Here is a 16308-nt window from a genome sequence, read left to right on the forward strand (position 1 = left end):
TGATAAAATAGAGCTTGCCTCTCTGATTTCATATAAAGAAATCATCCGTTCACAGACATTTCTTCAGAAGATGATTATATTTGTTTGTTTTCTGGCATGTTGAAACACTTAAAAAGTTATTAGTTTGTTTGAAAGAACTGTTTGTATTCAGTTGCAGCCCACCTAATAGGACTGCTTGATTAGATCTACAATCAATTGTATTGGCTCTGAGCTTTTTATAAGCTGGCACTATCTCCACTGGTGTTCTTCATTTGGAATTTGATGGTATGCCTGACCAAACATGATCCTAATCTAATTATTTTACAAAAGAGAAAGATCCAGAAATTTGATGGTATGCTTTTTTTTTAAACTACTATTAAGGACAAATTTAATGTATTAATTATATCTAGTGGTGGAAGTTGGATGAGGGGCCCATTCTGAATAATTTTAGAGTATTCCATCGAAGCATTTTCACCTTATGCAGTTTTTATTACATAGAAGGACTTAATATTATGACTGTCATGATATTAAGTTTTTCAGAAGTGTTTGTTTATTTGTTTGTTTTCTGACATGTTCACAATTGCATGCATGCTTTTATTGCTATAAAATGTGCTTTAGAAAATCATGTGTTCATAATTGCATGCATAATTTTGTAGGTGAACATACAGAAAATGCAAGATAAAACATACTTTTGATTGTATACCTCAACCAAACATGATCCTAATATAACAACTATTACACTTTTAGAGAAGATAAAGATCCAGAATTGTTCGTACCTAGAGGAACTCGCCTTCTTGATGCTGTTGTGATTTTCCTCCAGGTATGCTGTTGTGATGGCCGAAGGAAGAGCAAGGAGGGGGAGGAGGGATGGCAGAGGAGGTTAACATCTATAGGTAGGCCATGCGGAGAATAACTGGGTAGCAGATCATGGCTGAATATAGTTGTACCATATATACCATTGTTTTCTACCATATATACCATTGTTGATGGTGCAGATATATTTCCTTTTCCCATCAAATGCACACCTGTTAATAAATTAGAAAAGAGGTAAAAAATTAGAACTTACTAAAGAATTAAATTATTGTATCTGTTCTTTATCCCAGTATCAGATAATATATTCCAATTCCATTATTTCAGCCCACTTATTTTGTGAATACAACAGAAAAGGAAATAAAAGAAACTTCCTTTTCCTACTCCCCGTGGTCGTCTGTATGTACAAGCATTGTCTCTTTATTAGGAAAATTGTATCTCTAGATTTAATACAATCTTATTTCTCTATCCCAGACAAATGAAATATTTAATTTACTAACTCATATTAATGTATACACCGAAGGATTGCAATGGAGTACGTCTGCTAATAAATCAGAGAAGATGTAAAAGATCCAAACTTGCTTAAAACAATTTTGTTTCTTTACTATTTCTTTAAGTTACTGGATAGTTTTTATGAGGTATAAAATTTTCGCATATAAAAATACAATAGTTACAATATGCGGTTTGTCTATTAAAATATTAAAGTGGTAACGGTGAAATTATAATAAATTTTTTGTTCACTTATTTTCTCACTGAAAAATAATGCTTTGGCCTTTTATGTCACTTGTTTGGTTCACTGTATATTAACTCATTGTATTTATCTTTTGATGTGTTGGTTTGGCAGTTTTTATTATGAAGCTAAGCTTCTAGACACACATCTGATCTGGTAGTTATTTGTATGAGTTGACAAGACATTCGGTATGAAGCTATTAGAATACACCCCGTTCGACTGGTATGACATATTTTCTTCTGTCTCGAACTCATCGTGCTCCTGGTAACATGGGATTTCCTTGCTACTAATGTATCATATTGCATATGTCTGTTTTCAGTGTAAATGTGTTCTTTGATCAACCAAACCTTGGTGAATGTACAATCAGGGGGAGCCTTGATGCCTTCTCATGTAAGAGTAATATCCACAAAATTTTGATAACTTGAGTCCATTACATCATGACAATAGGGTCAAGCTCCACTTTAATTTGCAGGCAAAGCATGCAGGAAATGATTGTTGGCTTTCAATAAGCTTTGAATATGAGGTACATACTTTCCATCAGCCTATGATTTACGACAACTGCTTTTCTTTTAGCGCTGATGTTGATAAGTAGGCAGTGACGTGTTAGTTATATATAGTTCGTATTACCAAATATGTACTTCATGACTTGTTCTCATTGACGTGATATTTCGAGTTCTAGTTAACATATCTTGGATACAGTTATACGAAACGAGGAATTATAGGGTGCGTCGCAAAACAAATGTTTAATATATCCAAAACAAACTATGTTGAATAGTATTTTCTTCAAATGCATTAACACTTCCTGTAAGTTTGTGCCAGCTGTAATATTTTCTTACATTTCCTTGTTCAAACAGGAAAGAGAAATTCAAAAAATAAACATGAATTAGGGAAATAAAATAAAAAGAAACCTATTGAGATCAGCTTACAACTCTTTCTTGCTTTTCATGTGTAATACCTATTGAGATGCATATGCCTATTTTTTGGTCCTCTGAATCAGTCATTAGTGCCTCCTTTATTTTATTGTTATTTAACGTCATAGGTAGGTATATATGGCTATTCTGTTTAGAGAAAGTTCATACATACAACACATTTTTTTCAATTATATTATATTTTAACAAGATGTGACTCCATTAGAGTAGCTTTATAGTATTTTTCTTCCTAACCCCCCCCTCAAATTAGAAAATGTTGGTAACGTATACTGTTTGTCGGAAAATGCTGGCACCTTCTAGTACTTTATGTAGTCAATAAGAAAACACTTTGGCGGGGACTTATTTTGGTTACTCTTTTCAGGAACACATACAATATAATCAGCTGGTTATCAGAAACATCATGAGCATGACAGAGAAATGTGGATCATGTGCGAACTTGAAGATCAAAGGCAATTGAAGGTACGTGCCTTATATCCACATGTTTTTAATTTGGCTATTCCATAGCTGGCATGTGACGATTGCCGTCAAAGTAAACCTCGTATCGTATAGCAGTGCGTGTATGGATGGAGTTACATGATACGAGTTAGTATATGATGTGAGGCATGACTGAAAACCTCACTTGCCGGCTGAACCTGCCATGGTCCATTACAAAATGCCTCCGGTTCACCTGGAGCAACAAACCTGCTCCTGACCGCACGGGTATTATAGTACAAAATATACATAGAAGCCAAAATATATAGAACCAACATAGCTAGTGGATATCAACAGCAATCACTCTTTAAACTTTAAAAATATAAGAGAAAATGTCATCTGATCATCTGATCAGCACGGGCATTCAAACAGATTAATTCCTAGCAAGCAACTAAACATCACTTTATTTTTAGGTATTTATCGATGCAGCAGTCCTCCTTAGCCACCAATAAATCTCAACGCTGCTCTAACTTGCTCTGGAATGTTATCCTTTGCTTCATTCTCCCTGACCATCAGCATCTGGACCATTAGTCACTTCCTGAGACTTTGTGGATCCTTCAAATTATGCATAAACAAAGTCAGAAGATATATTTAGCAAATATATGCAAGCTGTAACCTCATTACAAAATCACTTACGTCAGTCCTAGGCATGTTATGAACCATGTCATCCCCGATGGTTTCATACAAATGGGCCATCTCCTGTAAAACTTTGAATCCGGAGTCCATGCTGTCACAAAAGCAAACATATTGTAATAGCTATATTGGAGCACGCACTAATATGCAAGCCAAATTTAGAATAGTACCGCCGAGGTGAAACATGAATGTTCTGTTGTTCAGGCCATTCCACAAGTTGGCTGTTCCTATCAGGGGCCTCCTGTTGCAAGACAAAGCTCAATTCTTACTTCACTAAAAGGGCTTCCCTCTGAAGTTCAGTGCCATGGGGGTCCCCCTCAAAATGAAATATAGTCTGGTTCGAATAATCAATAACGATAGTCCTCTCCATTTCCATGTTCACTGCTAAAAGACCGTAGGACGAATCCACGAGTGACAGTGGTAGAAGATACTGCATTTGGTAGACAAAGGTAAATGGCAAACAAAGTAACCAACTAATTTATAATAATGAGATTACTTACAATTGTAGGGGTGTGAAACACGTCGTATCTTGGAAAAGGCTCAAGCACGACATTGTTAATCAGTGCACTGGTGCGATGTTCTTGGCTTAACCAAGTCTGCCTTAGCGCCCGTGCTTGCACATGGAATCCCAAATTGAAAAAATGTGTCTTTCCAACAGAGCTGGTGCCTGCGCTCCTCTCTGCTGTGTCGGTAGTAATCTTACGCACAGCTAGATTGAAGCATAACGGATGGACAAGTCCATCTCCTAGGATGGTGTCTCGGATGATCCGTAGGCTAATCTCGATAGGGAATGGGCGCGAGCTCCTAATCCAGATTGTGCTGTAAAAAAGGAAGATCAAGGTTCATAACAATTATATGACTTCAAGTAATCGTAAACTCAAACGATAAAACTGTGTTGCTGTCTATAAGATATGAATAATTAAACAATAGTATATCTCACATCAAATGACCTAAAAGAGATTGTAATATCTACCAAGTTAAGTATTTATATATTATGTACGGGCAATAAATTAACAGATTGCAGTGTTTTCGTAGTAGTACATGGACCTGCATTAAAAATGTTGTAGATTTTGGATGGATGGGGCAGCATAGTAGTTTATAGCTTGTTCAACATTGTTGTAGAAGGTGTTAGACCCCATAGTTTTGGACCACAGTTTCTTACGTATTTCGTTTGAATAGACAGGAAAGTAACCCATGTTTTATGAAAAACAAGTCCTTATCAGCTATTTATGTTAGACGCCGCAAAACACTGGTTTTAGACACAATTTACCAGTACAATATAATATCTGGTAACAACCATTGAATATGTATTTATATACTGGTTTAAGAAAAATAACTACACAATCAGCCTTTGTAACAGACGTCTGAACTTAGACAAAGACGACGCGATCCTGACCAGTGTATATCTTCTAAACGTAAAGTATATATGTACAGGGCAGAAAGAGTTTTTACGGGGGTATATCTTCTAAACGCTAAGTATACATGTACATGGCAGTGGACTTAGACGATGAAGTGCAAAAAAATATTAGATCTATCGGGCCGTGAGAACTTACTCTAGTAGTTCTTCGTCTGAGGAAAGTGCTATGAAATCGTACACGTAGTCGACTGCGTGTCGCACTCCCCCAAAATTCGCCATTGCTTCCATTAACGGGGCAAAAAGTCAGTCGTACAACTGGTAAAGCGAGAGAGGAAGGAGCCCGTAGGATTTTATATTGAGTAGAGATGAGGCCGTAGGGAATTGTGCGACAACAGTTAGGAAGGTGCACCCTATCGTTCCTTATTTGCATGTTTCCATATAAATATACTATCAACAATTAAGGCACGATATTTGTTTTGATTTGTTTTGATTACACTATGCAAATAAATCAGTGAAAGATTAAATGTTTCCTAATATATGTCTCCCTTTCCCCATAACTTTCCCAAACGAAAAAAAGAAAGAAACCGGGTTTACTCTGTCGTGAGGGGGTGCAACGCTCAATGCCCACCCGGAAAGCGTTGTTGGTTGCGTGTGTTGTGGGGCCCAGTGTTTTACCTTAATACATCTGTCCCCCTCTAAATAAATCTGCGCCCCCCTGATTTAAATGGTGGGGCCCTGATTTATTTCCCTACCAAATCTGCCACCCCCTGATTTCAACTGTGGGGGCGGTGCCTTTCCTCTAATAAATCCTTCCCCCACGTTTTTTTAGGGGAATCAAGCTTTCCATTAACCAAGCTTTCCATTAAATAAATCAAGCTTTCCACATTTTTTGAATATTATAAGGACGGTACCGTGGAAAATTTATATCATATTGCATCGTGAGCCGTAACCAAAATCAATCCATAATACAACAATATGGTAGTGCACGAAACCTTAATAAATCAAAAACACAATAAAGTTATCAAATGAACATACATAGAAGATAAAATATTATATAATTATTTGAATAAAATCATAGACAATTATTGTTTCCAACCCTAAATAGCTGTTGCGTAGGAATTTTTTATTGCCCTTTCTGCATGCACCGATCCAACTTCAGTTGCTTATAACCCTCAAGGCCGCCCTGATTTCTTCTGGGATGTTTCCATATGCTTTATTGTCTTTCACCATCAATATCTGGACAGTGAGTTGGCTCCTAAGCAGTACTGGATCCTAGAAAATATGCAACACATCAACCATTATATTAAGTGTTTTTTAAATAAACTTCACACAGAAACTCATCGTATATGCACTTACGGTAGTGTTCATCCATGTCATGCTACGCAAACAACCAAGCTGGTGTGCCATCTCCTGTAGGACAAAGAAACCAGAGTCTTTGCTTTGACACAAAAAAAGTGTTAAATATTACAAGACATGCTAAATTTAATACATCATCGGCGAGCATTATAACGGTGTGCATCTTCTGGATAAGAACAGTTTAGCACATTACCGGCGAGCATTAGAAGACATGCTATCTTGTCGCCAATCCATGAGTGGGGTATCCCAACCCGGGATCCTAGCCTGCAACACATCGTTGAACTCTTGCTTTAAAAATGTGATATCCTTCATCATCTCTTTGTTATGAGTGCTCTCTCCAACTTGCCCGACATCTCGTGATGGATCCAGTACGATAACCCTCCTTCTCATACGGTTTACTACAAGTAGCCCGTATGATGAATCCGGGATAGTCAACGGCAGTAGATACTGCAGCAGGTCGACACATGTTAATTGCTATTATGATATTAAAATAAAAATTAAGTAAGTTGGTCTCTTACAACTATAGAGCTGAAAACATCGTATTTAGGGAAGGGCTGGACAACAGCATTGTTAATTAGCATCGTGGTGCGCTCTCCTTGAGGCATCCAGGAATACCTAAAAGCCTGTGACTGAGCATGAAACTGCAAGTCAAAATAATGTTTGCTTCCAACCATGTTGGTGCCTGCATGCCTCTCTACTTCCGCGTTCGCAAGCTTACGAACAACAAGATTGAAGCATGCGGGATGAAGACTTATGTTAGTTAAAAATAGGGTGTCATGTAGCATCCGGAGGCTGACTTTTATTCGGTATGGTGTATCGCTTCTTATCCAGATTGTGCTGCAACACAAAAAATGCAAAACAACCTTTAGCAAAAAAGTGTGCAGCATTGGAACAAGAGTATGTTAAAAATGGTGACTTATTTCATATAGTTTGATTGCTGTTGCCAGAAAATAATATTTACAGCAAATTAAGAGCAGCAAAAAGTTGGTACCTACCTTTAACATGTGGTAACTCGCTTCTATTAGGATTGAAATAATAAGTTGTTTCGTTCTAATAATCTGTTAGCTGTGTACACGAATATGGCCATATGTACAACATAGTGGGGGAATAAATTTACAGTACTATATTTCTAGAGCAGAGACTATGAGAAAAAAATATTCAAATATTAGAGTTGCTGTGCGCTGGAAATATTGATAATCCATTATAAATAATTAAATCCTTCGTCATGGCTGCAACGTCTTATGGTCTCTACAAACAAAAGGAGATATAGCAATATACTAATCTTATTATAAGTAGTGTATGAGACGGTTCTAAAAAGTTTTCTATACAGAAAATAAACGTACAATAAGATGACTTACTCCAACATATGCTCCTCATGAACGCCATTCATAAAGCAAAAGATGTATTCGAGTGCATCTTCCACGACATGCATCTGTGGGGGCAGAAGATGCATGGGAGCGGGCACAACATCATGAGGCTCAGGCACAACCTCTTGGGTCTCGGGGACCGCACCCTCCAGGGACGTGGGCACAACAACCTCTAGGGCCGCAGTGTTTCCAATGATTTCCTCCATCGGTGACCGAAAACTCGTGAGTGTTTGGTTATTCCTGATGGAATAAATGCAAACTGGGGTGGGTAGGGAATTAGGAGGTCCAGGACGTGTATATATATACATATATATATATATATATATATATGTGCCATATTTATGGAGACTTAATATTGCCTTCCAAAAATCGAAATCCATTTAATTTATGCCAAACGTTTCTAATTAGGGAAAAATGTGGATGTACCAGATCTTAGGGACGCATCGGATCATTATCAGATTTTTTTAAGTGAATAATATCTTCCGATTGGATTTTTTTTATCATTCCCAGCGAAAAGAAGCAATTCACCATTGTACAAAACCAAATATTTGAGTAGGACTACGTGTATCATACATTGAAGCATAATGCCAAAAGGGCTTCACTATAACTTGACAAGCAAATATGCTGACACTTGATCATACTATTTTATTGATTATAATGCACCATTAAACCAAAAAGAGATATAACGACATTTGGCAACGACATGTTGCATGCACCATGTTGATACACAAGTTACTCTAGCGTCCATTCTTCCTGGCTTGAACGCGGTCATTGACGTAAGAAAGTGTTTCGTCATAAGTCATCAGGCTGACTTCGTGGATATCTTTGACAAAAAAAAGTTTTAGAAAAATTTACAACTTTTTTACATAATTACACAAGAAAGCACAATGACAAAAAATTAAGAATACTCTATAAACCCTACCATGTAGATAATAATCATCATCATTAATGTCAGGAGAGAAGAAGAATGTGCTCTCCCTCATAGTTTGTAGGCATTGATCCCTCCAATTTAACTGTACGTAAGTAACAACAATCTTCTCGAACAGATTTTCTGTGCGTTGCAAATGGTACAAGTGACGACCAGCATGCTGTTGACTTAGGCGTAGAAAAATTATCTCCCGTCTACATACAAAAACAAATGTTAGGCGTAGGAAATAATAATAAAATTAAAATAGCCATATGAAAATCTCATATACTGAATGGAGCTTACCGGAAATTCATTAGGGCAATCTCAACGAAAGGGACATGCCGTCTATATACTGAATCCCACTGATGTTGTATCTTACCAGCATAGACAAGAATAGCAACAACATCTAAAAAAATGTAATCATAATGAGACAATGCTATGTATGGAATAATGTGCAATAGCAAAGTTGAAGGTGTTGCACCAGTGATGGTTTTGTCACGTAGCGACAATATGGCCCCGAATTGTGGGAAGCACGGTGGACAAATTGACGATGATATCCTGTGGGCCGACATGCTAACCTCGGTCCTAGAATGTAGTGCGATGACATAATCCATGCATATATACCAAAAATGTCCATCTAGCATATCCGTGGGGTTGAACCCGACGGAAGTGAAGTCATAAGTCATCCCGGTATGCAGCATGTCGTTGAAACGATATGCTTGGTTGCTGTAGGCAATTGCTTCCATCTTTGTTCCCTAATAATATTATATAAACAAATAAAACATCAGGTGGAGAAACTCTTTAACACATCTGCATACCAAAAAAAGTGCTATATGTGGTGATGAGTAATGACTTACGTGTTGATCGAGTAGTATACAACGAAGGTATTGGTTTCCCATAGCATTAACCCTAATCTGGGCCTTCCACAAAACCTTAGCACGAATTATCCAACAATTATGATATATATGTTCCATGTCAACGTTCTGGAAAGTCAAATTCCTGCATAGCATATAATGTATATATGAGGTAAATAAACGAGCGCGATGACAAGTCAACGTACATGATGATATATCTTGCCTGTTCATCGGAGGGATTTCTACACGAGGGATGTTGGGAGCCGGCGGATTTGCCATCACCCTCCTAGTTCTTGTCAAGTTGTAAGAGATCACCATAGTCGTAGAGGATGTAGAGGATATTGCTGAACCTGTGTAGATATATGGAGGCTAATGTATGGTGATGCGTGGCATTTATATATTACCATAGTGTGAGGCGGGAAAAGCATTAACTTTCAAAAATTAGTTTTGGAGCTCTAGGTGTACAATAGAAAGTTTGATCATCCTTTGGTAACCAAATAAAGATTGATCAATCTTTGCCATCTTAATGAACACAATTTATTATTTATAGTAATCAAACAAACCAGGATCTGATTGCAATCGAGGAGAGTATCAAAATAATTACTGTTTACTTACTTTTAGTAACACAATAAATGTGGGATCTCAGTATAACGAAGGAGATACCCTGTTACAGTAAGGGTAGTCACGTAATATATCTATTTCCATTAATGCACCAACGTTACGTCTCATGCTTGAATAAGATAACTATAATTTCATTATGTGTGTAACAAAGTATTTATTGCCTTGATTGTGCGCAATATTATGTCTCATGCTTTGTGCTTTTGCAAATAAGTTGTGCTGAACAAAGCATTGAGTTATTATGCAATGCAGAGTTTTTTAATGAATAACTAAAACTTCAAATGAACTAAAATGAAGCATAAACATAAGTCATGTGTCAACTTTATGCCAATCACGGCTTTATGTCGAGAAATTTAATTTAAAACGTTTACTTAGTCAGCCTTTAGTAATTGCTGTGTTTGGCAGTACACTTTTTAAAAAACCACAGTTTTTAGACATTGGAGTACATTATTTTGAAGCATAAACAACACGCACTAAATATTTTGATAGAACCGTGAGCAGTTCATTCAATATTGCTTCCTAGCTGAACTGCTGTAGGTGTCTCAGCAACGTAATTACTTAAGTTTTCATAGAACCCATTGATCATTCATATAATTGTGTTCGGGCATACACCTCAAATTTTAGACACTCATACAGCTCAAGGCAGTAAAAGAACTAAAAATACATTACTATATATAATAACAACAAGCCATGTTAGCTATATATGTTCACGAAAACTGTACAGCAATTACAACTGGGTGGAACAAATCAAACATTACACACTCATACACTCATAAAGCTCAAGTCAGTAAAACAACTTCAGATACATGTATGATTCCACCCTTTTCATGAGCATTTATGCTTTAATCATCTCGAGCATACATAACATATGTAACCCAATACACGCACTGAAATTCAATGTATCAAATGTAACCTTCATGCTAAAATGGTGACAAGACATACATGCTCCATGTTGTAATCAAAATTTACAAAATAAAATTAACATGATCCAGGTCTTCATGAAGCCAATCATTATTTCTGATTCTCATATTACACATAACACAGTACGCTGTGTGACATGTACATTGTCAGATTACACATAACACAGTATAAATTTATTGAAATGCAGTTATTACTTGAACTGATTGGTGTATAGCTCCAACAACCAAGATACCAAATGAAAAGATATGTCATAGAACAGATTACAGCAATTCTTGACCATCGGAAGAGTAAATTGCATCTATAAATCCAGCAGGTCTATTAAGACCATACTTCAGCCTGTAAGTACTTCCTTGTAGACGATGTTCTTCATTGAGGTCAGCAAGGACACGGTCGGTCTTTTACGCTTCTTCGGATTGTTATGTTGCTTGTTGGACTTCTCCTTTGGCTTCTCCTTCTGAATGAGTATTTTTATGTTTCTCTTCGCGGTGGCTCGAGACAAAGCAACATAGAGTTGACCATGAGAGAACACCGGATTAGGTAGATACACACCAACAATTGGGATGGTCTGCCCTTGAGCCTTGTTAATCGTCATAGCAAAACTAAGCCTAATAGGAAATTGCTTCCTCTTAAACTTGAATGGAAACATGTCGTTGTCAGATGGGCACAGAGGTATTCGAGGAAGGAAGACCCTCCTACCAGCGTGTTGTCCAATCATGATTTCTGCATCAATGGTGTTCCTCTCAAAACCTCTAACGACAAGCCTAGTCCTGTTACACAGCCCATTAGCTGGATCAATGTTTCTTAGAAGTATCACCGGGCAATTCAGCTTTAGTTTGAGTGCATGCGGAGGAAGACCATTGGGAGTCAATCCGTTCAGAAACTCAGGAGCGTAGTAGCCATATGGGTCATCCTCCGCACTGTCAAAGCTATGGTAGATTACTTCATCTCCGTGGAAATGCTCTATCATGCGGATGTTTATCTTGTCAACGTTGTCATTTGTCGTGGAAAGGATTGCGCGAGATGTCATGTAACTCGAATCTGCCATGTTGTCATCTAGACTCGGAAACACGTGGTCAATCAGCTTCTCCAGGTCGTCAACCTCGCCTGTAGATGGCAGACAGATATCATCAGGGAGTAGTATGTTGCCTTGATCGTCGGCTTCCTCTGTGCCATTACCGACCCTGAGCAAGTAATCTGCAAACCACTTGTCATTATGAGCCCTCATGTTGGTGATGAGCTGAAGCTGCCGCATACTCTTCCATAGATGAGAACTTCAGAGGCTTGCATCAATTATCTGGCCCCGTGACCCCCTTCTGACGACCGGAAGCACCTGCCTAAAGTCCCCGCCAAAAACAACAGTCTTTCCTCCAAAGGGTCGGTCGCGTATTCCCATGATGTCGCGCATGCTATTGTCTAATGCCTCAACCGCTTGTCGCTTAGTCATGCTGGCCTCGTCCCATAGTATCAATGAGGCCATCCTTAGCAGCTTGGCGGTCCCACTCTGCTTGGTGAAGCTGCACGAGGCTCCATCATCACAACTCAGTGGGATTTTGAATCTCAAGTGGGCAGTCCTGCCGCCAGGCATGATAGAAGCAGCGACGCCCGACGTCGCGGTAGCGATAGCAATCTTGCCCTCGCGCCTCACCTTGGCGAGCATCGCCCTGTAAAGGAAGGTCTTCCCCGTACCTCCAGGGCCATCAACAAAGAATATACCCCCATCACCGCGTTCAACAGCCGCTAGTATCTCGTCGTATGCAGCCCTTTGCTCAAAATTCAGGGAAGATGACAATTTAGTGTCACTTTCGTCAAACTCAATGGTTGATTCCTCAATGATCTCTCTGGCCTCGCCCTCGGTTGGGTCAAATGCATCATCGATCATTGGAAGAGAAAAATCAATAATGTCTTTACCCATAGACTGCAACATACCCCTAATGTCAAGCAACACCATCTGCTCCACCTCGTTCGGGGACGTGCGTGTCCGACGGTAGTCATCGGACATAGGCTCGAGGTGTCTATCCCATAACCCGCGCACGTCGCCTGGCTTGCAGTGCACCAAGATTGTTGCACAGAGCCTCCTAAGAGAACATGGCATAGCCCACTGCTCCGCCTCAGTAAGACAGTCGTCGAGCGTGTTGTCTGCCTCGATGAGTCCCAACCTTTCACCGGACTCTCTAAAGCTCCCACATACCACGCCGTCGACGGTGAGCAAGTCCTCAAATGATGTTTTCCCCAGAACATGGTTCAACAACACACGAAGGTAGTATCGCTCCCCCTCGGCAGGATTGGCAGACACGATACGACCTAGTTGAAAACACTCCACCCGCCTCTTCCATATCTTCTTTTTCTTCTCCCACGTGAAGCTTCCGGGGAAATCCTTGTACAATATATGCCTTGCCCAAGGGTGTAGTTCGTTTGCCTTGAAATACTCCGTTAACATGGATTTTGAAGCATTCTCGGAGGATACAACATTCTTCAAGTCAGCCTGTGCATTGAATGCAAACCTGTGCATATTCAGGAGATGAAGAGGCAACTGCAAGACAGGCGGGTCATTGGCACATAGTGGGAAGCCAAATATCCTCCACATAGCCTCCGGAGGGGTGACCCATCTTGCGTCAACGTATCTCTTGATCTCATCAATGTTACCATCAGCGTCTGGCTGGTCGATGCTGAAAGAAGCCTTATCATGGCCCTTATAAATGTACTTATAAATGTATTTTACAGCCTTTATGCTAGAGCAGACCTCGACGTTGATGTGGCAATTAAACATCCGCAGAAGGTAAGGGTTATATGGCACAACCCATCGGTTGTCCAACATTTTCCCTCGAACCTTAGCGCGTCTACCATCGTCTCTACGCCGATAAACTGGGTATGAGTCCTTGCCTTGTATCGTGTTCTCATTGAACGGCCGCGGGTATCTGCACTTGCATTCATTATCTTGCATGCAAACATTCTTCGGGTTGAGAGCACCGCATGGTCCATGCATCATATGTTTTACCACCATTGCATACAATTCAGGATACTTTTGCTTGTCTGGGAGCTCTGCGGAAATGAGTCGGTCATACTGCTCTGGGACAAGAAGCTTATACGTTGAATCCATGATCAACAAAAAATGTGCGTGGGGGAGGCCTCTCTTCTGGAACTCAACTACGTAAACATAAGCAACAACAACACCTAGGACCATCTTCTTGAGCAACATATCTTTCATAGCCTCTAGTTTGCCATAGAACACGCGAGCCACAATATCAGGTCGGTCTTGCGCCGTCTATCCAGGAAGCAACTCATTTGTTATCTCTTCCCATTTAGGGTTGCAAGTCATGGTCAAGAAGATGTCAGGCTTCCCGTATGTATGGACAATTGCCATGGCATCCATATGTCTCTTCTTCATGTCGCGGTCGCCACCAGGGTAAGTTCCAGGGAGCACTATTCTTACCCCAACAGCGCTTGCTCGCGTCTCACCCGATGTGATCGCATCAACAACTCCTTTATACAAATCGGCACGGATCTGCATCTGGTTCTTCCTGTACCACCTCAACCGACAGCTCTCAATCTTGATGTACATGTCAACCGCCCATTGCTGCAGTAGGCGTGCTCCACAAAGTATTGGATTGAAGATCGCAGGCCGTGTTTGCAGCATGTAATAGTAGTAGTCTCTAACGGAGACGCATAACCTGCTATTCCCCTCTGCACATGTTTGAGTACCATCGCGTGAGCATTATTTTTAAAAACAAGAAATTATTTGTAACAAAGTGGGACACAAACAACATACCTGCATCATCTTCGTCATCATGACACAAACGAGGATTTTGTACAACCTCCCAAGAAACATTACGTTTGGGTAGCTTCGGATGCCAACCTAGCTCCCCCATTGGATAGAATAATGGATAAGACAACGGGTCATATGCCCCTGAGGTCACACGTATACTATGCCTTTCGTTGTTGTTACCACAAAGTGTTATCCTGCGGTCAAACCTTTTTGCTAGGTCAGTGCCCTCAACCCAAATTGCAGCGACTTCAGATGACACCGGTTTATTATATCTCAAGCCTCTTATCGGTGTTTAGGTCTATCCTATAATCATTGAGGTTGTCCTTGTGTGCACCCAAACTCCTAAATTGCTGGGAGTATGGGTTTTCTTTGAGTATGTCTACTAACCTCTTCACGACATCCTGGTCTAATTGCTTGGTGGCCGCCTTACGATGATTTAGGTTAGGGTCGTCGTCATAGAAGTACAACTGCAGATGTTCTGGACGGGAGCTAGGCCCGAACGAATGGACATTGTGGTAGATGGTACCGTGTGCTCGGAATGTGTACACCCCAGACTTCATGTTAGTGTAGTTTTCATCAAGGCTGACCCCAAGGGTTGTGAAGGCGAAATGCCCGTTGAAGAAACGTATGTTCTCCCGAAAATGTCTAGAATCTGCATCCATGCTGGACCATAGCCTCATAAGCTCTGGGATTGGTTCCGGTTGCTTAAGCTCGATCTGGCCATTGCGACAGCAGAAGCCGTCAGTCTCAGACTCAAACTTTCTGGCCTTGCAGTGTTTGCAATTTTCGTCGACTTTCAGGATGTGAGTGTTGTCTGGAATGTTTGAGTAGACAGTGTCAAATGGATCAATCTCGCTAGGTTTAGCGCTAGACATGCTCGCTTCCTCGTCATCATCCAATATGTCGTTATCGGATCCTGCGGGCATTTGTTGAAAAATCACGTACAAAACAGTAATAAAAAATAAAAGACACAACAATAAAGCTCCACAGTGTCATAGTGTAGAGTTGGCAATACCTTCGTTGCAAAACATGTAGTACTCCTCATGAATCAAGTCGTGTGCTTCCTGCTCATCGCCCATGGTGCCGCTTTGGAATACATCGATGTCTTCTGCATTGTCGTCGTACAGAATGCGAGAACAGACAAGATCATGTTAGAACGACATGCTGAGAATGAGCATAAGAAACTGACAATCGCAATATCATACCATCAGCACCGGCAGAGTATCTCGGCATGTTCGTCCCCGGATCGCCATCAGATGAATCATCTTTTGCGGCCCTAGAGATGGGTGATGCGCGGCTTGGGGAAGTGGGCCATTCAGAGGTTGAGTTTGCAAGGTTTGTAAGGGGGATTGCGATGCATTCTTTGCACGGTGTTTTTTTCCTTCTTTCATAATTGGCCTTCCTCTGTGCACTTGACTCCCCCTTCTCAATCACCGACATGCTTTTGCGGCGCTGCACGCGAGTCACGCGTATTTTTTCATTCTTTGTTTCTCTAACCTCCACCGTTAATTCGTCACTTTTCTTCTGATGGCATGCTCTGCTACTTGCGTTTTTCGCCTCCCTTTGCTCGTTTGTTGAATTACGTTTCCGCTCATTGTCACTTTGCCTCCTAG

General features: G+C 40.2%; 3 protein-coding genes across 4 annotated transcripts; all 3 read right to left on the reverse strand.

The window, feature by feature from the left end:
- Positions 1–11263: 11263 nt before the first annotated feature.
- On the reverse strand, positions 11264–12184 carry LOC120968867 (uncharacterized). Its single transcript, XM_073506865.1, has one exon. It carries the CDS (start codon positions 12182–12184, stop codon positions 11264–11266), a length of 921 nt encoding a protein of 306 aa, XP_073362966.1.
- Positions 12185–12205: 21 nt separating this feature from the next.
- Positions 12206–13747, reverse strand: LOC141040750 (uncharacterized). The gene has a single exon (XM_073506866.1). It carries the CDS (start codon positions 13745–13747, stop codon positions 12206–12208), a length of 1542 nt encoding a protein of 513 aa, XP_073362967.1.
- Positions 13748–14241: 494 nt separating this feature from the next.
- On the reverse strand, positions 14242–15983 carry LOC109783256 (uncharacterized). 2 transcript variants are annotated; one of them, XR_012203727.1, is made up of 4 exons: positions 15901–15983; positions 15711–15803; positions 14699–15611; positions 14242–14613 (listed from the first exon to the last, which is right to left on the reverse strand). XR_012203727.1 is itself a non-coding variant. In XM_073509529.1 (3 exons), exons 1-3 carry the CDS (start codon positions 15926–15928, stop codon positions 14962–14964), a joined length of 771 nt encoding a protein of 256 aa, XP_073365630.1. In that variant the 5' UTR covers positions 15929–15983; the 3' UTR covers positions 14621–14961. The 2 variants fall into 2 exon arrangements, 1 of the variants encoding a protein (XP_073365630.1); XM_073509529.1 differs by lacking the exon at positions 14242–14613 and having other exon boundaries at positions 14621–15611.
- Between the last annotated feature and the right edge of the window lie 325 nt (positions 15984–16308).

Source organism: Aegilops tauschii, chromosome 2, assembly GCF_002575655.3.
Source record: "Aegilops tauschii subsp. strangulata cultivar AL8/78 chromosome 2, Aet v6.0, whole genome shotgun sequence".
In the NCBI taxonomy this organism is placed as follows: domain Eukaryota; kingdom Viridiplantae; phylum Streptophyta; class Magnoliopsida; order Poales; family Poaceae; genus Aegilops; species Aegilops tauschii.